At 40.3% G+C, this 22,367-nt stretch overlaps 1 protein-coding gene across 1 annotated transcript in view; it reads left to right on the plus strand.

Moving 5' to 3' along the window:
- Nucleotides 1–5,420: 5,420 nt before the first annotated feature.
- ptgfrna (prostaglandin F2 receptor inhibitor a) overlaps nt 5,421–22,367 on the plus strand; it is a 32,521-nt gene continuing 15,574 nt past the window's right edge. The window contains 5 exon segments of the mRNA XM_051101051.1: nt 5,421–5,530; nt 7,676–8,008; nt 8,011–8,043; nt 13,334–13,750; nt 21,390–21,812. Coding sequence (XP_050957008.1) covers nt 5,482–5,530; nt 7,676–8,008; nt 8,011–8,043; nt 13,334–13,750; nt 21,390–21,812 — 1,255 coding nt within the window. The 5' untranslated portion in view covers nt 5,421–5,481.

Genomic DNA, 22,367 nt, shown 5'->3' on the forward strand with positions numbered 1-22,367 from the left:
GCATTTAGACAAACCATGTTTTAGAGCGTGTGTTCCTCCCTGCCCTCGCTACATCACAAGCGGGGATACACACGCTCTATGCGTGGTTTGTCTGGGAGCGGAGCAAGCGGCATCGGCTTTCGAGAAAGCCAATTGCCCGCATTGCGATCTTCTTCCGATGCGCACGCTCCGCTCCCGGAAGGCTCTCTTTGAGGAGGGAGCCTTCAAAAGTGTTCCTCGCGGGTCTGGTCCCGCTTCCGCCGAGGCGGAGCGAGCACTGCACTCGTGGGGATCGCAGTTGGATCTGTTGGAGGGTATGGAGACGGGTGTCCCCCTATCTTCTGCCTCACCCAGCAGATCCGCAGCCCGTTCCGCAGGATCGGAAGCCCGCACTGCGGTTTCTTCCCCCTGGGGAACGGGCTCGACGGTCCGACTCTCATCCTCCGAGGGGGGTGAGGTCGAGATCGTCGAAGAAACACCTCAGTCTGTGCAATATGAGGAGCTGCTGGAGGTTGTGACTCGTGCTGTAGAAAAGCTGAAAATAGATTGGCCCGCCGAGTCACAGGCCGAGCCTCAGAGAAGTAGATTGGATGAGAGATTTCTGCAGTCTCGGCCACCTTCAGCCCGCCGGAGCCTTCCTTTTTTTCCCGATCTCCACACCGAGGTGTCGAGATCGTGGAATTCCCCGTTTTCGGCCCGCTTGTTCATCCCCGCTTCCTATAACTATGGCAGCGTTGCGGGGCTGGATGAGCGCGGCTATAGAGCGATGCCACGGGTGGAACAGACACTCGCCAGCTATCTGTCCCCTGGTTCGGCATCGTCTCTCAAGGCTCCGGCATTGCCGACCAAACCGTTGCGAGTCACCTCAGCGTTGGTCGGCAAGGGGTACACGGCAGCAGGTCAGGCTGGTGCGTGTCTGCACATGATGTCCGTGTTGCAGGCATACCAGGCTGACCTGCTGAAAGAGCTGGATGAGGGAGAAGAGATCAAAGACGCTGATATCGCGGAGGTTAGGAGGACTGCTGATCTTGCTCTCCGCGCCACTAAGGAGACCGCTCGTGCTATCGGGTGGTCTATGGCTGCCCTAGTGGCCGCGGAGAGGCACCTTTGGTTGACCCTGTCCGATATGAAAGAAAAGGACAGGGTCTTCCTTCTGGACGCCCCGCTTTCGCCTTCTGGCCTGTTCGGCGACTCCGTTAACTCGGTCGTCGACAGGTACCAGGAGGCTCGCAAGCAAGCGGCGGCGTTCCAACGGTTCCTCCCCCTCCGCCATCCAGCTCACGAGGCTGCTAGGCGGGAGCAGCCTCGGCCGTCTACCAGCTCCTCATATAGAGACGCACAGAAACAGAGTGTGGCCACTCGCACTCCGCCCCATCGAGAGCGAGTGGTCGTACGCTCTAAGTCGGGGACTTCTAAGGCGAGGCCCGACCTGAGGGTCGTGCTGCAGTCTAGGAAGTCCTCGACTAAGCGGTCCTGACAATTCAGGACCGCTGAGGGCAGCCCCAGGGGGGGAAAGGCGGGGTGCACCGCATTCTTCGGTGTCCGCCTCCCCCCTGTGCCCTCAGGAGACCGTTCTGCTAACCCTGCCGGTGCTTCAGGGCGCAGCGGCCTCCAGCGAGCATACACCTCGGTTTCTCCCACCCGGCAACGTAGCGGGGCCGGGGAGCTCGCCACCCCCGAGGGGGTCTCGGGGGCCGCTAGTTCAGGTGCTTCCTGCCGGGGAACCGTTACAGGACACCGTTCTAGTGGCTCAACAAACACCAGAGACCAGTCTCGAGAGACCCTCCTCACGACAGGGAGTCTGGGTTCTACAGCCGGTATTTCATTGTTCCGAAGAAGGATGGGGGCCTGCGTCCCATTTTAGATCTTCGTGTTCTGAACCGCTCAGTCATGAAGCTGAAGTTCAGGATGCTTACTCTCAAGCAAGTAGTGTCACAAATCAGGTCCGAGGACTGGTTTGTGACGATAGATCTGAAAGACGCGTACTTCCATGTCTCCATCCTTCCTCAACACAGGAAGTTCCTGAGGTTTGCTTTCAGGGGCAAAGCATACCAATATCGGGTTCTTCCGTTCGGCCTAGCACTCTCCCCCCGCACTTTTACCAAGTGTGTGGATGCAGCTCTGGCTCCGTTGCGACTCCAGGGCATCCGCATACTAAACTATATTGACGACTGGTTAATTCTAGCACAGTCGGAACAGTTAGCGGCTCAGCATCGAGATGTTGTGCTCGCTCACATGAAAGAGTTGGGGCTGAGACTGAACGCCAAGAAAAGTGTGTTGTCTCCATTACAGAGAACCACTTATCTAGGTGTGGTATGGGATTCGACCACGATGCAGGCACGGTTGTCTCCTGCTCGGATAGAGTCGATCCTCGCTGCAGTCAGGAGAGTCAAAGTAGGCCGGTCACTCACTGTCAAGCAGTTTCAACAACTGCTGGGTCTGATGGCAGCTGCGTCCAACGTGATACCTTTTGGCCTGCTGTACATGAGACCTCTACAGTGGTGGCTCAAAACCTTCCATGATCAAGGTCACGCGGAATGCCTTGCCTTGGACATGTGGAGGAATCCCTGGTTCCTGTCTCAGGGCCCGGTGCTGGGAGCTCCTTGTCGCCGCGTAACGCTAGCAACAGATGCTTCCCTCACCGGTTGGGGTGCGGTCATGAGTGGCCACACCGCCCGCGGTCTGTGGAGAGGTCACCAACTCACTTGGCACATAAATTGCCTGGAGATGCTGGCCGTGTTCCAAGCGCTGAAGCACTTTCTCCCGGACCTAAGAGACCGTCATGTGTTGGTCCGCACCGACAACACAGCGGTGGTCTCTTACATCAACCACCAGGGAGGCCTGCGTTCGCGCCCCTTGTACAAGCTGGCGCACCAGATCCTTGTGTGGTCCCGGGGCAAACTCCTCTCGCTGAGAGCAGTTTACTTGCCGGGGTATCTCAATGTGGGAGCAGACATCCTGTCGAGACAGGGGCCGAGGCCCGGGGAATGGATGCTTCACCCCGAGGTGGTGAAGCAGATTTGGAGAGTGTTTGGTCCAGCCCAAGTGGACCTTTTTCCCACGAGGGAGAACACGCAATGTCTCCTCTGGTACTCTCTAGCTCATCCAGCTCCCCTGGGGCTGGATGCCATGGTACAGACGTGGCCGAGGCTTTGTCTGTACACTTTTCCCCCGATCGCTCTGCTCCCGGGAGTTCTAGAGAGAGTGCGCCGGGACGGGGTGTCCCTCCTTCTAGTAGCCCCGTACTGGCCGGGCCGAGTTTGGTTCTCGGACCTGATTTCTCTCCTCGACGGCTCTCCATGGGAGATTCCCGTCAGGAGGGATCTCCTCTCACAGGCGGGGGGCACTGTGTTCCACCCTCGCCCGGAGCTGTGGAAACTTTGGGTGTGGCCCCTGAGGGGGCACACCTCTTAGCTTCCGGTCTCTCAACCGAGGTTGTTGAGACCATTCTCCAATCTAGAGCTCCTTCTACGAGGAAACTTTATGCCTTGAAGTGGAAGCTTTTCACTTCTTGGTGCGGAAGCCACCAGCAGGACCCAGTTAACTGCCCAGTTGGTACAGTGCTGGAGTTCCTGCAGGATAGGCTTTCCGCAGGGTTATCCCACTCCACCCTGAAGGTCTACGTGGCGGCCATTGCAGCCTACCACGCCCCTCTCGGTGGTCTTTCGGTGGGTAAGGACCCCCTTGTCTCACGTTTCCTCCGTGGTGCACTGAGGCTGAGGCCTCCTGTACGTTCTCGTGTTCCCCCATGGGACTTGTCACTGGTGCTAGAGGCTCTCTGTAGGCCTCCTTTCAAGCCTATTGAAGAGATTTACGATCGTCACCTTACGATTAAGACAGTTTTTCTCATTGCTATTACTTCTCTTAAGAGAGTTGGGGATCTCCAGGCCCTTTCAGTGGCCCCTTCTTTTCTGGACTTTGCGCCAGGTTTGGCAAAAGCTTTTTTGCACCCTCGTCCGGGTTATATCCCTAAAGTCCCCTCCTCAGCACCACGGCCGGTCGTACTTCAGGCCTTTTGTCCTCCTCCCTTCCGGGAGCCCGACCAGCAGAAGCTAAACTGTATGTGTCCAGTTCGAGCGCTGGACGCGTACGTCCACAGAGCAGCCATGTGGAGAAAATCTGATCAGCTTTTCGTTTGCTATGGTCCGGCTAAGCGAGGCTTTCCGGCCACCAAAAAACTTTAAGTCGTTGGATTGTGGATGCTATCTCTACTGCATATGAGTCCTCTGGTCTCCCTACTCCTTTAGGGGTCAAGGCTCACTCAACCCGGAGTGTTTCGGCCTCCAAGGCCTTCCTCGAAGGTGTCCCTATTCAGGACATCTGTAATGCTGCGGGATGGTCCACGCCCCTTACTTTTGTCAGGTTTTATGACCTAGACTTACGAGTCTCTCCTGGCTCTTCCGTCCTTTGTCTTAGCTCTTCCTAGGCAGGGACTTGGCTTCTGGCGGCGTGGGCATCTCGTTCCCCTAGCGTTTCGACGCGGCTCGAGTTCCTGAAGGGGAACGTCTCAGGTTACGTATGTAACCCTGGTTCCCCGAGGGAACGAGACGCCGCGTCTCGAGGCCCTCACCCTGCATCCCTGCGAGCGCTGCTTCTCTCCTGAAGCTGACGCCGGTTTCTAACGCACGTGTATTTATAGCTTCCTGGTTGGTGACGTCACCCGCCGATGACGTCTCGCTCTTTCATTGGACTGATTACACATGTGATTCAGAGCACGGTCACGCTGAAGGCGTTCCCCTAGCGTTTCGACGCGGCGTCTCGTTCCCTCGGGGAACCAGGGTTACATACGTAACCTGAGACGGTTTTTCAGTTTTTCATTGCTGCAGTTTTCTAACAAAAAAATTTCAGAAGGGGGGCTGGGGGGGGTGAACAGTAACAAGATAAATGCATGTTAAGGAATGCATGTTGCAGAATTTCTTCTCAATCTGCATTTTTCACATTGAATTTGTGCAGGGGGTGGGGGGGATCCTGTAGGCCACAAAAAAGGCATATAAATGTTTTAATTTCAATTCTGCTTTTTCTCTTGATGCCACATAATACCTTCACATATTACCATATTTTTAAATATTTTTTATGAAGTGCAGATTCTGATATGAATAACAAAAAGCTCATATGAAAACAAGCTTAATAGTTCTTGCTTTTTGTAAATGATTAAGCCAATTAATGGTGGGTACAGATCAAACAACTTTTGTTTAAATTAGATAAATAAGAGGAGCTGCCACATCACACAAGTCACTTTATTAAGCATTATAGTCACATGTATTAAATAAAGAGGGGTAACATTTTAGTAGCTTTAAATGTAATCTGTCAGACCCTACTGTATCCATAAATATACCAATATCTGATCATATCTGATCATGCTTTATGTAAGATAGAAAGAAGAGGAAGTCACACATCACATGAGTCAATTTCATTTTTAGTCAGCTGTTATGAAATAGTGGCAACATTTTGCCTAGTCACACTTTTCGATAGGTCACCAATTTCGGCACAGCACTTGACAAAATGGATAAAGGAGCGGGTCTCCGTCCTGTTATTTTGTTTATTGCTCTTGGTAAGTTGATTAGTTCTTGATTAAGAGACGCCTGTTCTCATTATGTTGAGGTAACACGGAGGCCTGGTTTATAAAACGCGTGTAAAAAGTATATGTTTGTATTTAATTAGTTTAGATAACAACAACATAGTTAGACATACATTGTGTCTTTATTACAAGCTCTTAATATGGTTGTTTATTGTATAATTTTATGACTAAAATCAGCTTGTTTGAGATCGAGCTCAAATTCTGTCAAATGAGAGCAGAAAGTGTTTTCAGTTTATATAGGCCAGTACAGTTAACCAACATTACATTTGTCTGATAATGAGTTGGGCTTTTTTTTTTTTTTAATTCTTTTGAGAAAGTTTATTTATTTATTTTATTTTTTATTTATTTATTGTTTTTACCCCCACTGTAAATCCCTGAACCCAACCTTCATAGCTAAGTTATTGTATATGTGTGATGTATAGTGTAAAGCTCCAGGTCTCCGTTGTCTAATATTGCCTACATGCCAACCACCAGCGTTTAGCTTCTAATTTAGGGCTGTGAAGTGATCCTGTGGCTAGTTGGAGTGTAAAATATGTTTACTGCAAGCAGATCTCGCAAACCTGTTTTTCAAGAATCATGTGTACCTGTGTTAGTGGTTCTTACATGGTTTTGCTTTAGAACTAAGTGTGGCAAGTGCCACAACATTTATACAAAGTCGTGAAAATGGCCTTAACAACAGATATTTTAGTTTATTAATGTATCTTATGGACTGTTTAAGTCCAACAGTATGCCACATTGTGATCCTTGACCACAAAACCAGTTATAAGGGTCCATTTTTAAGTTAAAATGTATATATCATCTGAAAGCTTTCCACTGATGGAACAATATTTGGCCAAGATGCAACTATTTGAACATCTGGAATCTGAAGGTGCAAAAAGAAAAAAAAAATTAAAATACTGAGAAAATTGCCTTTAAAGTCATTCAAATGAAGTTCTTAGCAATGTATATTACTAAACAAAAAAAAAATGTAGTTTTGATGTATTTACAGTACGAAATCTTAATGGAACATGAAGGATGAGGTTAACATTGAAAAACGGACTACATATAGTCCCTTCAATCTTAAATATATACATGCTTTATTTCTGAGAGTGAGGGAATGTCATACAGCATGTCGATGATGGCGTTTGCCTAAAACATTTTGCCATGTGACACAAATGTGTGTCAAAGTACTGTAGAGTTTGATTGGATATGTGACTTTTGACGTCAATGACAAAAGATACAGGAAGCATTTACTTTTTAAAAAAGATAATGAAAACCTGTTTTATTTTTATATCATTACAGTTCATGATTTTAGAATTGCTATTTAGTATTTTTGTACAGATAACTTTTTTTTTGATGATGTCCTTCAGCATGTTGCCTGGCACATTCAGCACATTTCCATTCATTATCATTCACATAATCAGCTCTGATCTTCTTTCACATAGCAACTTTCATTGTATTAATACTACAGCTTCGACCTCAGTTACACGGCAGGTTTGTTTTACAGTATATTTCACTAGTTTCTAGTATGTTTGTCTTCTGTTCCTTGAATTAAGTCTTCCACCTTACGAGAACAGCCAATCCCTCATGAATAGGCAAGTTGTTACATGTCGTCTTCTCTCAGTTTTGGTTTCTGTCCCTCTGCTCTTCTTTTCAGCTTGTTTCCTCCAGTGTAATGTTTCAGCTCATTCCTTGGCTTGTTCCATGTTAGTGAATTTTCTCTCTTCAGCTGCCATGCTGATATAATTTGTCTCAGAGCACTTAATTCCCAACCCAATAAAATGTTAATATTCACTTTTAGATGAGGCGGCGTGTTTTCATTCTGGTGCTTTGAACGCATCCATGACCTAATGTGGTTATTTACAATTAACATTTCCATAAATAGACACATCTCTTTGAGGTCATCTTTGTGTGCTAGTGCACTTCTAAAAAAAGTTTTAATGGATAAACACATTTAATGTTTACAGTCTTTTCCTTCAGGAAAAAAAAAGTGACTCGTCATCACTCAGGATGACTGATGTTGATATGTGACTGATACTGTGTATTTGATCATACCCCCCCATTTGTCCATTAATGTGTCTCACAGAACAAATACAAGTAGTACATACTGGGTACCTGACAAATCTCTTCTTCTTTCAGTGTCGTTCTGTGAGGCCCGTGTGGTGAAGGTTCCAGTCGGTCCTCTTGTGCACGTAGAGGGGCAAGCTGTCTCCATTCGCTGTGATGTGTCCGACTACGAAGGACCCCGAGATCAGGATTTTGAGTGGTATTTGGTCTTCGCCGATAAAACGCTCCAGCTCACCTCCACCTTTGAAGTGAATTTTGCAGACCCTTCAGTGAGGGACTGGCTTAACAGTGGTGACATCAGTCATCATAAGCTGGGAGATGCTGCTGTTGAACTCAAATTCAAGAAGGTCAGAGCAACAGACAGTGGCGTGTATCGCTGCAGTACCACGAGCACTGATTCGGTCATCAGGGGAACTATCATGCCGATGTGGAGCTCAAAGGTAAGGTGAAGCCTGCTAAGACTTTGCTTACTTTACTCTCAGTGCAAAAATTGTATCTTGTGGGTTCAGCATCTCGTCACTGTACCAAGAGTACATATTACTTTTTTAAGGTACTAATATGTGCCCTTTATGGGGTAAATATGGGGTAAAGAAAATACAAACATGTCCCTTTGAGGACACTACTCCAATGACAAGCTGTTGAACCTCTAAAGATACAATTTTTGCACTTTTTCTGACAAAAAATAATTTAAAACTCTGTTTTATTTTAAGTTTAAACATATTTGTTATAAGTAAGTTATATACTGTAGGTTGCCAATATATCAGCTACCCTTCATTTTAGAAATCTGTGTTGGCACTTACAAACCCTTATTGGTTGTCTAGTTGGGGCAACAAAATCCCAAAGAAATTATGACTTATCTAATACAAATAAAAATAAATCAGCAAAGGCCTGTTCTAACTGCCTAATACAAACAAAAACTGAGCTGATTAAAATAAAAACCAGGCCACTCCAACGTCTTAACCCTGTAAAACCTGACATATTAAATCATTAAAAAAGGGGGGAATACTCAAGGGGGAAGACAAAACTCCTTAAATTTGCTTGAAGGCCCAAGCTGAGTAAAATTTGATGCAGTTTCTGATATTTATACAACCAAAAATAAGATGAAATTCTGATTGTAATAAGCTTGTAATTTAAATTAATTTGTTTTTTATAAAAGTATAGAAGATTATTTGCATAAAATGCATATAAATACCAGTTGTCATGTTTTACAATAAAATATCTTATTAAAATGATATTCAGATGCTTAGTTATATGATCAAAGCTCTGTCATTTTAATTGTGGGGCGCAAAGCATATAATGCAATGTAATACACTCATGGTTGAGAGATGAATGAATAAACGTTCCTTGAAAGCTTAAAGCATTAGTTGACTTCCAGAACAAAAATTTACAGATAATTGAATCACCCCCTTGTCATCCAAGATGTTCATGTCTTTCTTTATTCAGTCGTATAGAAATTGTTTTTTGAGGAAAACATTTCAGGAATTTTTGCCATATAGTGGACTTTAATGGTTCCCGTGAGTTTGAACTTCCAAAATGTAGTTTAAATGCAGCTTCAAAGTGCTATAAACGATCCCAGCAGATGAGGAAGGGTCTTATCTAGCGAAATGATTGGTTATTAAAAAAAAAAAAAAAAGTACAATTTATATACTTTTTAACCACAAATGCTCGTCTTGTCTAGCTCTGTGATGCATATGCATACTCTGTGCACTCCAATTTAAGACAGTTAGGGTATGTCGAAAAACTCCCGTCTCATTTTCTCCTCCAAATTGAAATTTGTCATACATCAGTGTTTTAACTTTTTTTGTAAAGGGCGATTGACCTTTTTTCGCACGTTCACTAAACACTAGGTTGGTTCTTCTGCAGCAATGTAGGATGATTTTCAAGTTCGCAGGCACCATAGAAGTCCACTGTATATGGAGAAAATTCCTGGAATGCTTTCCTCAAAAAACATGATTTCTTTATGACTGAAGAATGAAAGACATAAACATTTTGAATAATGAGGGGGTGAGTAAATTATCTGTAATTTTTGCTTCTGGAAGTGAACTCACATTCGATACTCACATTTAACATGATTTTTCTTGAAAATCATGAAAAAAGTGGTTAAACAGGTAAACATGAGTTGATTCAATCCAGTAAAGGGTTATCTTGAAATATTACTGTAGCAAATTAGCTCAAAAGGGAAATATTTATGATTAAGTATAACTGGTTATAGTTAATTATGAATATTTTAATCAGATCTTAGAATTAACTGTTGCAGAATTAACGTTACAATTATTTGATCTGTTCGTCCACCGAATAGACAGTATAATCATTCATCAGTTCTAGGAAAGGTTACTTTCTGGCCAAGAAAGAATAACTTTCCTACTTCAGTCAGTACTAGCAGTAACTTAACTTGTAAGAAACTCAAAATGTCGCATGTAGCAAGATCAAACATTCAGTGACTTCAAATTGTGAGCAGCACACAGAGACAATCAATTGTGAATATATGCAATTTAATAAATAGAACTGCAGCTAACATAAAACTAACTAAGCAAAACATGTGTACATATACATAGAGAAAGAAAATGAGAAAAGAGAGAGAGAGAGAGAAGGCAAGAATGGCAGTATTTAGCATCAGTTAACCAGCGACCACATGAGAATCATCAGAGAAGCAAAATCACCTTAAAAAGGGGCTCAACTTAAAACACGCATCTAAATAGTTGTAAAGGTTACTTGCATTGGCTTTGTTGCTGAACAAGAGTCCTGATGCGGTAGACAATGGAAGTTCTCGATGAATTCCTTTAGGCGTTCTGGAGGTTTTCTCTATTTCTTTCGAAGATAGGAAAATCCACAGCGAGTCGACAAAGTTACTTGAAGATAAACTACCGGAAAATTGACTCAAAGGAGAGTGTCTCGAAGGGTTTGAGCATGGATGGGTTGGTGTTAGGGTCTTTTGATAGTTTCCCTATCACACCCACCTTTGGGTGAATTGGCCAATACAAAGTTTGGATTTTTGAGCGGGAGAACTTCTCTTTGTCTCCCTTTATGGCCCATTTGCATGTTTATTGCTGGCTTGGGGAATTGATGCAGTTTTACTCACAATATAGTACAAACAGTATGATGCATTTTCTAATCACATGGTGTACACCATTGTTCAGAAAATAAAGTGCAGATCGTTTTGATACCCAGAATGAAACATCTAGAAAGTATTAAACCAGAGATACATTCATACATTGAAAATATGCATTTAGAGATTAACTAGTATCAATAACGAGGGGTAACTGGGCTAATATATTACAGCAACATACAAGCAACACATGCATATACCAAGTACATTTATAACTGGTTAAATATAGTCTAAACAAAGAAAAAGGTTTCTATGTGTGTGCGTTATGTGTATTGGGAATAGTCTGCCAGCCACCAAGGATCTGAGGTGCTTGGTCAAGGAATGCCTTTGAAGTCCAATGGGGAGACAAGAGTTGATCTGCTTAGCATCTTCGTGAGAGCAAGGAGGAAACCATAGACCATTAAACACCCATATAAATGTAGAACGTGAGGCCATGTCTGTAATTTATATGCAAATGTCAAAAGGCTAAAAGGTTCTCTACAGTGTAAATCCTAAACGATCATCAATGATCCTAAGCAGACGCTACATTACTAAATATAGAACTTATTATGTTTACAATATAAAAACCATTAAAGATTAGATTTCACAGAAAGAAGACATGTGAACCACAACCTGAAGAGAGATGTTTTTACAATTATACTAAAAGGCTTTTTACTTGCTGAAAAGTATAAACTATTAACCAGATGACAGATTGGCGTGTGAAAGAGTGTGTCCAATAATTCTTTCAGCAAAGTTTTGATCATGTTGATTTATTTAGAAGCCTTGTAAAATGTGTATCAGATATGATACAGTAGGCTTTATAAAGTTAAACAAGGTTGCACTGAAAGATTAAATGGAACATGATGCACTGCAAGGCTTGAAGACAAAAATACAAAGACTTATTCTTTGTTTTGTCGACTAGAGCAAAACCCCGTGGAGCTTAACGGATGAGCTCTGAAGCTTTTTTTAAAGACAGTGTTTTGATTTTATTACTCCTCTCCACTTTTGGAGATGGACAGTAATAAAAAAAAATATTAACACTAGCAGAGCACCAAACAACACATGGGGACATAAAGTAAATCTTTAATTAAATGTTATATTTGACTACTTCAGATTATATCTCACTGATCCAGCTTCATTTGTAGATTTTCTGGGTTAGTAAATGAGGTAATGTTAATGTCTTGGTGAACTTTTCCTTTTATTTGTAGATTTGTTTTCCCTCTGGGAATTGTTTGGTGTCAGTCCCTAGAGTAGACCGTTAAGGAAGCAGTCACCATTAGGTTTTTCACTAAAACTTTAGCCAAAAGAGAGCCTTCTTCAGTATGATACTGAGAGACACAGAGTGTGAGAAAAGTCAAGGGTCAAATGCAGTCTGCCTCTTAGTGTTTTTTTTTTAGGTGATGCTGTGATGTACTGGTAACCACGCGATTAATGAGAAGCAAAACCTCTTTTTCCTGTACAGAAATGGTGAGGAAATAAGAGTGATAACCCAAGTGTTAATTTCGCTGAAAAAAAAAAAAATAGAGATAAAATGTTCAGTCGGCACGATAGCCCAGTGGTTAGTGTGTCGACTTCGATTCCCCCCGCCCCCAATGGCCCCTCCTCCTCTCTTCACTCAGTGCTTTCCTGTCTGCTCTAAACTGTCCTGTCAAATATAGGCAAAAATCCCCATAAATATAACTTAAAAAAAAAAAAAAAAAAAAAAAAAAGGTCTCTTAGGGGTTCATGTGATGACTTTGGGAACATCAGAATCAGATTTTGCCATGAAAGTCTCTTCATTTTTGAAACACTAGTATGTTGACAAAACATGGGAACTAAGTGTGATTTATGTATTTGCATGTTCATTTCAATCAGTGTTCAGGTATAAACTACTGTTCAGAAGTTTGAGGTTGGTACAATTTTGTAATGCTTTTGAAAAAGTCTCTTTTCCTCAAAAAGGCTGCATTTATTTGGTCTGAAATACAATCAAAACGGTAAAATTGTGAAATATTATTATGGTTTAAAATAGCTGTTTTCTGTTTAAATATATTTTAAAATGTAATTTATTCCTATGATGCAAATCTGATTTTTCAGCATCATTACTTCAGTCTTCAGTCACACGATCCTTGAAAAAACATTCTAATATACTGATTTGCTGCTTAACTCACACTTTTATAAATATTGAAAGCAGTTATGCTGCTTAATATTTTTGTCAAAAACATGATGCATTTTTCAGGATTCTTTGATAAATAGAAAGTTCAAGAGAACAGTGTTTATTTGAAATAGAAATATTTTGTAACATTATATTATGTCACTTTTGATCAATTTAATGTGTCCTTGCTGAATAAAATAATTTTCTTAAAATAAATCTTACTTACCCTAACTTTTAATCTCAGATGTACAGTATATTGCCTTCATCATGTCCAATTATTGTTTTGTAATTACAGTTTGTTTGTTTTTTTGATTGATTGATCAATTGAGTGGCTGGACAAATATAACTCTACTTAGTTTGGTGTATGATTACCTGTTTGTCCTAACAAGAACGAAAAGTGGTTTATTGAAAACCATTATTTTAACAAGTCTGTTTGGTGATGTGGAAATTGCACACCTTTAAAATCTTTCAGCTCCTTTCCTGCCTGCTTTAAAGTGTCATTTGTTATGTCTAGTGATCGGGGACAGTCTGAAGGTGGCTCCAGCCATTCCTAAGTCAGCGGTGAATGAGGGAGAATCAGTGGAACTTCAGTGCAACGCGACACGGGGCTTCACAGAGCACACCTTCCTCTCCGTTACCTGGTCTGTCAGGAAAGGGAGCAGCCCGTTGGAGGAAATCTTGACATTTGGGCCGGATGATAAGATCAAAGTCGGGCACAACTACACCCAGCGTTACACAGATGCTGGACTTCAGCTGGACCTTCGTGGAGGTGGTTTTTATGGACTGGTCCTGAAAAATGCAAAGCCATCAGACCAAGGGGAGTATGTGTGTACGGCCCAGGAGTGGGTGAGGCAGGGTGAAGAAGGAAGAAACTGGCGTAAGATTCTGGAGAAGTCTGAGGAAATGGGAAAGGTTGTGGTGACGCCCGCAGGTGAGTCACATCTCATTCTCTCATCTGTTCCTTGTTGTGTGAGTTTGTAGATTGTGACTACAATTAACGGTCTTGATTCACAAGACATAGGGACACTGATGAGTCCCATTACCAGTAACGTGATTATGAGGTTGTGCTTTAAAAAATAGCTGGTACTATGGTGAGCCTCTGAGTCACAGCCTTCTGTTAAAATGTGCAGTGCTGCTACAAGATATTATTTTCCATGTTTGATGACTGGAAACTGGATGACTGGAAGATGTGACGACATTTCTAGTACAGTGATGTCCCCTTTTATTTAGTGACCTTGCCTCAGTTCTTAAACAATTTTTATTCATTTTCTTCATCCATTTGGTAGTAAATATTATAAGCTGATGCAAACTTAGCAATAAGCTTAAAGGTTGTTTGAGAGTCTATGGATACTCAGACCATGTTATTCGCAACCTTTCATGGGACCATGCAGACACTGCTGACCCCCCCCCCCCTTAGTTACTTGTACTACATCCGACAAATGTTCTTACGCAGTAAAAAATACATTGCGGAAAAAAGATGACACTGACAATGCATTAACAGACAAGACAGAGCATGTTACTTCTGGTATGAAGTCTTAGCTTCCAAATTTCGTCACTGTGTAAGAAATGAAAATAAAAAACATCCATTTTGTGGCTTGTGTTTGTGCCAACAATTTTTAAAAGCTTTTAAGTTAAATTAACCTTCCTCAACAAACTTCATTAAGACATTAAGTTAAATAGAGGGTTGAATAACCTATAATGTACCTTTAAGTAGTTTACACAACTGCATGTTTTCTAAACTCAAAATTGTTCAGCAGCAGTTAAGTACTTTTAGATAATTGAACAAACCTAACGCTAATCACACTTTTTACACAAGTTGAAATCCCCTGTTTTGACCAAACACAAAACATTAAATGGATGTGTGCTGTGCCATTGGCCATGCTCAGTAACAATATAATGTTCAAGCTTAGCCTTTATAACTTTATAAAAGCAAACTCAAGCTGTCCAGGTAAATACAGTGTTACAGTGCGTACATTTCATAAATCCATTCCATAGTAAATACAAAAATATTAATGCTTAAACCAAGTAAAAACTTGCTTCGATAGCCGTAGTGGCAACAAGGTAGAGTTGTTCTGCCTCAAAAGGATTTGCAGAACTAGGCATCAGTGATCAAACGGAGCATGCTCAGTAGACTCTCAAAATCAAACTTCACATTATAACTCACTATTTCAAATTACTCTTTGCTCGTACATTACAAAAGTTGACATTGCTTACTTTATGTGGTAATCTTGCAAAAGTGTAGTTAGTTTACTACTTATTATCAGCCTGATACATTGAAATTATTTTGTTTTTCTGCAGTAGGGCTGGGCGTTATGACAAAAAAAATAAAATATCAATTTGTTTTTCGTTCTTTTTTTTTGGAACCTTTGACTGATTTTTTTTTTTTTTTTTTTTTTTTTTAAAACTAGTCAACTTGAAAATATAGCTACAACATGATTCAAGTAACTTTTCTTTATTAACCTAGTTAAAGAAACTTCTATTCCAAGTGCACCACATGAAGTTGTCCACATGTTGTCCACATTCTCAACTTGAATGTTTTTCTTATTACACTGCCCGTATCACATCTTTGTCAACACAAAAGCTCATTCTGTGTGAATGGCATGAGTGCGTTACATGTGACCGCTTAATCTCGTGCGACGAAATGTGGTTGGACCATTCTTTTTTTCTTTACTGTGATCACTGGCATATTGTCAGTGTCTAATACTAACGTTTGGTAATATTTCTATTCAAAATTGCAATTCCCCGATTTCTAAAATAATAAAATTGTGTCAAAACATTAAATTCAAATTAATCTATAAAATCGGAAAAATCGCATAGCTGTATTCTGCAGTTTCATTAAACCTGTTCTTTTCACTCTGGCATGTGTATTTTGTGAGCAATATGCATTAGAAAGTCAGTACACATACTTTAGATTTGCCGTCTGAGCCTGAGATTAGCATGGTTGTCTGGGTTACAGAAATCATTAATTTAACTTTCTAATTTATGCTGGGATTTGTAAGAGAAATGATTGCCTGTAGACACCAGACAGGAGACAATGCTCCTTTCTAAGTCCCTGTTATTATGAAGCATTATGAACAATGAGAGCAGACTCTAAGGGATTTCTAGACTGTAGCTGTGACTTTTTATAGTATTTTATTAAAAGCACTCCTGCCTGTCCAAGTTCTTTCATGTGGCTCTCACTTTAGTAAATGTGTTCATTTTATCTCAGCTTGACTTGAAGTTGTAAAGAGGCCCTGAGGGATTACAAATATTGGCAGTGACTCAAAATCAGAATGTCTAAGGATGCTTAATGTATAGCTACAAAAGGACAAAAAGTCCCATTAAAGCAGCCCATACTCTGGGTTTCATATAATACATGAGAAGTGTGATCGTTTTGGTCCGTGTCCGTCGATCTTCTCTGATTTATTTCACCCCGTCCTCTCATTCTTTGTCAAGATAACGCTTGTATGGTCACATTCCTTCTGGTGTGCAGATCACACCATCTTGCTCGATATAGTCTACCAATAACACAACATGCATGGAAAATTGAGCGATACGTTTGCATGACAGTTGCTGGCATAAGTAATACACTTTTCTTTTTTTTTTTTTCCGGCTTCTATCGACTTACTCACAGGACCAGAAACTCCCTCAGGGAATAGAAAGTCCCAAACACTTCCAGACGTGCGAACGCAACATACTCTACCTTGCCCCTCCCTACTTCACTATGTAAGATTACTAGTTGCCTGCTGTCAAAAGCCCCACAGAGAGTTCTGGACAAAGTTTTAACAGCAGTGTGTTTGTGGGTAATCGAGTCAGTTTCGTTTGCCGTTGGCGCTGATGTTATCTCTGACCCTCTTACCGGCCTCCAGACTGGAGTGCTGTGACGTGTGAGGGATGTTTAAAGTTTACCAAGCAAACAGAGTCACTGGCTGCCCTATCTCAGTCTACTACATTTCACCCTTCAAAATGGAAAGCAGATATTGGTAACAAAGTGTTATAGGAAATTATATTTGATCATATGAAAGCAAGTTTCATATGACTCCCCTTATCTCACATATCTCCATGTCATTTATGATTCAGTTTCCTTTTTGTTCAGTCCAGTGTTGAAGTAAATTAACTCTTGTGTGTCTGTGCATAGTTCAGTATGGTTTCAAGAGAGGTGGATAATCTGTAACCTGTTGTTTATCTATAAATGATTGATCCAGTTATTTTCCTGGTGTACTTGACAGTTACAGTGGCTCAACTAATGTAGGGGAAAGAAGACTCAGTTTCTCAGCCTTTGGAGTGTCATATGATAACAGGAGGAAAAAACATTTCTTGTTTTACATATGTAAAGTAGGGCTGTGCAGTACAGGTAGCTGACAAACTGTTTGTTTTCTAGCTCTGCTTAAAAGGTCTTGTGTTATGACAATTTTTGAGAAGTACAAAAGTACAACGTGACAAATGAGGAACAATACAAACTGTGGAAACTGCAGTGATATGCAGTTTCATGAGATCAGGTATATATTTTAGCAGTGTAAGCTAGTGCACAGAAAAGCAAACTTTTAAATTTAATAAGCATAATTTGCGAATGACCTTTCTTTCAATTATGTGGAGGTTTTACACTCCAGGAAATAATATATTTTTTAATTAATAAATATTTTTGTTCTTAAGCTTCAAAATATCTTTTTAACTACATTTTCAGGGATTCCCAGCAGATTGTTCAATTATTGAACAGTGAATGAAACAGCAAATTTGTGAGTCACTTCACATCAGTCAGGACTCTGTTATAAATTATAAACGAGTCATTGCTGAAAACGCACAACCCAGTCTCACGGGTGAACAGCTATTTTCCGAGGTGGCATTTTCATGAGTTAGTGGTTTTGAATAGTGTGAAGACATACAAATGAGATTCCACAAATCCATACAAATTAGTCAACTAGCCAAAGCATAATAGTTATGAGCAGCAGTAAGACTGTGTTGAAACATACACTGTAAACCGTTTGTCAAATTAACAGTAACTCACTGGCTCCAATTATCCAGTAGTTGCTGTATTATGTACTATAGTAAAAATTGCTGTAAAATTAAGTACACTATTTAAGAGTACTATAAAACAAACTACAGCATTATACCATTTTCATTTATTTATTTTTACTTCGTAATATATTCAATAACACAAGTTATTGCTTTACACCAACAGCTTTATTCAGTCTTCATCTTTTACATTTCATAGCTGAACTTCAATAAAATAAACAGAATTACCAGCATATTAATTGTAATTCATAAATGAACAAAATACAACAATAGCCTCCTATTAAATTTACAGTAACACGTTGTGCAAATGGAAAATAAATGGTGGAAATATGAAAAAATAAAGTTTGAGGTTAGTACTTAATTAGTGACAGTATACAACAATAATCAGAGAATACATGGTCTCAAAATGCTTCAAAAGTTAAAACAGTTTGACTCGGAAACTGAGCATTCGCTCAGATATTCACTGAAGGTACTCTTTATCTTTCAAATAATATCAGAATAAAATGTACAAAAACTTTTCCTGATAATTTATTCACTCCCATGACATCCAAAATGTTCATGTCTTCCTTTCTTAAGTCTGAGAAAAACATTGCAGGATTTTTCTCCATATGGTGGATTTTAATGGTGCTCAACAGATTGAAGGTTAAAAAGCTGCATTGAAACTGCATTTTTAACCTTCAATCAGTTCAGCACTGCGCAGTTTTTATTCTGGAAGTAGAGGAATCCTTTAAATTAAATGGGGAAACTGCTAAGAATACAGTAATACTGTGAAAACAACCAAATTCCCAGTAACATACTTTATGCAAATTGTATAGATCTGTTGAATATGGTGATTTACTGGGGAAACAACAAAAAATGTTTACAATGTACGCTAATTTTGCTAATGCTTTATTTAATCTACATTCAAAATGTCAGTCTCACCACAGGACAACTAACACATTTCACTTACAGACATGAAACGTTACAGTGACATAAATGGTCTTATTCCATAATATTATGCATTAATGAACTATAATTGGTGGTAAATTAAATATGAGAAGGTTAATTTCTTGGATTTGTTATGAGGTAATGTGCCTCTTTAAAGTGCCAGTAGCAAAGTCCTCCTTACAAGTTTCTCTCTTGAGGCCTTATTTCTGAGGCATTCCTCTGTCTCTTATTCTGATGGCTCATTGTGAAACATTACAACTGTTAATGTAAGAGTTCTGTCTCTGTTCAGTTTTTTTAATACTCTTCACTGAATGCCTGGAGAGCACCAGCACACTTCTTGCTGCCTTTCTTTCTTTCTTTCTTTCTTTCTTCCATGTTTTCTGCTAGTGAATCATGTCAAGGATTTCTGTGCAACATGCTGCCTTATTTTTGAAGTCTTCTCCCTCAACGTTAAATGTTAATTAGTGTTTTGCATATTCTAACTGCACTATGAATTCAGTTTGGGGAATTTCCATGTAGCAGGTTATTCAAAGCTATGCTACTAAATGCAGTGTGTGCACAAAGCTCAGACCTCTTTGTTAATGTATTTATTTATTTTTCCCCTTTTATATGCCAATGACAGTTGTTTAGTGAGATGTTTCTGTGTAAAATGTTTCTGCCTGATTTTGAGGACACAGCAGTGCTAGAGGAAGTGCATGAATGTTATATAGGCTAGTGTGATTTGAGTCAGTTCAAGATGAGGAGTAGAGGAACTGGTTGAGCATCTGGAGAGACTAATTTTATAACTTCACTTTCATTGTGTTTAGAAGTGTAGCACTTACAATAGAGAACTAAAAAAGTGTTTTCTTACCATACAAACAGGTGTCTTTTCTCAAAGTACACAACAGCTGGGTACAATGTGTGACTGCAGTGGCAGTGAGTGAGCTGGCCTGGTGTCAAATACACAAAGCCAGACCTGTGTGTGTGAGCTTACCAGTGCCTGAACAATGACAGCTGAAAATTGAGAGAATGTGCACCCTTGCCCTTCCCTTCCTACCCAGAGACAAACTGGAAAACTAGGTCGACTGCCATACCTCTGCAGACATTATGAATGAATGACATACCTGAAACGATTGTATCTGTTTTTTATTCTTTTAAGATATTATTTTATGTATTTGATCTAGAAATAGCATTGAAAGGGTGCATGTTTTATTTTTTTTTTCCAAACTTTTTTGTTTGTTTGTTTGCTTTGTTTTTTAATGGAAGCCTGTTTTCACCACTAATAAACAATAAGGGGAATTGCAACTTTTTATCTCACAATTCTGAGTTTTTTTTTTTTCTCTCCGAATTTTGTAATGTAAACTCACAATTGCCAGAAATGGTCAGAATTGAGAGATACAAACTTTCAGTTCTGACCTTTTTCTCAGAATTGTGTGATGTTAACTCACAATTGCGAGAAAGTCATAATTGTGAGATATAAACTTGCAATTCTGACTACTTTTTCTCTGGATTTTGTGGTATAAACTTACAGTTGAGAGAAATAGTCAGAATTGAGAGATGCAGCCTTGCAATTCTGACTTTTTTTTCCTCAGAATTTTGTGATTTTAAACTCACAGTTGTGAGAAATAGTTAGAATTGAGATATAAACTCACAATTTAAACTCACAATTGTGAGAAATGGTCAAAACTGTGTGATATAACCTCACAATTTTTCATTTTGTTCTCAGAATTTTGTGATGTAAATTCATAACTGCATGAAATAGTTAAAACTGAGAGATATAAACTTGCAATTCTGACTTTTTTTTCTCAGAATATTGTGATGTAAACTCACAATTGCGAGAAATATTCAGAATTGTGTGATATAACATTGCAATTTTTACTTTTTTTTTTTTATCAGAATTGTACATTTGTATCTCACTGAGTTTATATCTTGCAATTCTGTCTATTTTTCTCAATTGTGGTATATAAACTCCCAATTGTGAGTTAAAGTTCAATTCTGAGGGGAAAAAAAGACTGATATTTTCTCAGAATTGCAAGTTTTTATATTGCTTTTGCTTGTTGTGAGGAAAAAAAGTTGCAATTACCCTTTTTTTTTAAATTCAGTGGTTGAAAACAGTACTACAGTAAAAACAGTACTATTTTTTTCTACTTATATATTTTCAAATGTAATTTATTCCTCTTTGGCCAAACTAAATTTTCAGCAGTCATTTGTCCAGTCTTCGGTGTCACATGATCCTTCAGGAAAAACAAAAAACAAACAAACAAAAAACAGACATTTCTTATTTACAATGTTGAAACGGGTCGTGCTGCATTTTTGTCGAATCCTTGATACATTTCCTTCATGCTTTGTGAAATGATGAAATGTCATGGTGATGGACTTTTTCTGCGTTAAAATACTGTACATTTTCCTGTCCCAACATATAATGCAGAGACAACTGTAATTGTCATTTGTTAGTTGATTTCTCAAAAAGTGTAAATGCTGTGATTCTGTGGTGCTAACAAAATATTGCATTGAATGGTATGGGCAATGGTATGGGCTTGAGGTGGGACTGTGTTTGGCTGACCATTGGGCTGGGAAATATCTGCAAACTCATAAAAAGATACAGGCAAATGTTATTCATAGGTTACAGTATGTGTGACTGATTGTCTTTATGTTCCTTTCCTCTCCCGCAGAGTTGCAATTCAAGGTGACCCTTACAGCCCCTCTGAACCCTCAGTCCACCAGCGAGCCCACTGAACTGCGCTGTGAAGTAGGTGACCTCCTCCACCTCCGAGATGGCCGCCTGGGTGTGACCTGGTCCTACTCTACAAACGCACCTGGAGATGTATCTCAGAAGAAAATCACTGTAGCCTCCCTGAATGAGCAAGGAGCTCTAATTGCAGGCAGTGAGTACCAGAAGAGGATGGACAGTGGGGAAATAGCAGTGACCAGGAAAGAGTCTAACGTCTTCGTTCTACGAATACTTCAGACTCAAGATGCAGACATGGGCTCTTATTCTTGTGCAGTAACAGCATGGAAACCCACTTCACAAAGTGGATGGGAAAAAGCAAAGGAGGTCCAGTCAACTCCTGTCACTGTACAGTGGACACCAAAGAGTAAGTACAAAATTTTGGCCCTTTTTTAATGAAGTTTCCTTATAGATCTGTTAGGTATAATTGAGTAAAAATGGCCATGAAACATTTTGAAATGCTGATGAAGTCTCTAGTCAGAAGCATACTTTAAAGGAGAGGTTCACTTCCACAACAAAAATTTACAGATAATTTTTTTGAAAAAAACTCAGGATTTCTCTCCATAGAGGACTTCTATGGTGCCCGTGAGTTTGAACTTCCAAAGTGCAGCTTCAAAGGGCTCTAAACGATCCCAGCTGAGGAAAAAGGGGTTCTTTTTTACTTTTTTTTTATGACAATTTCTATACTTTTTAACCTCAAATGCTCGTCTTGTCTAGCTCTGCGTTCAAGACAGTTAAGATAGGTCGAAAAACTCCCAGCTTATTTTCTCCTCCAACTTCAAAATTGTTCTACATTGCTGCAGAAGTAACAACCCAGTGTTTACAAAATGAAAGTGCAAAGATCATACGCCCTTTACAAAAAAAGGTAAAACAGCGATGTAGGACGATTTTGAAGTTGGAGGAGAAAATGAGATGGGAGTTT

Source organism: Labeo rohita, unplaced genomic scaffold (assembly GCF_022985175.1).
Source record: "Labeo rohita strain BAU-BD-2019 unplaced genomic scaffold, IGBB_LRoh.1.0 scaffold_122, whole genome shotgun sequence".
In the NCBI taxonomy this organism is placed as follows: Eukaryota; Metazoa; Chordata; class Actinopteri; order Cypriniformes; family Cyprinidae; genus Labeo; species Labeo rohita.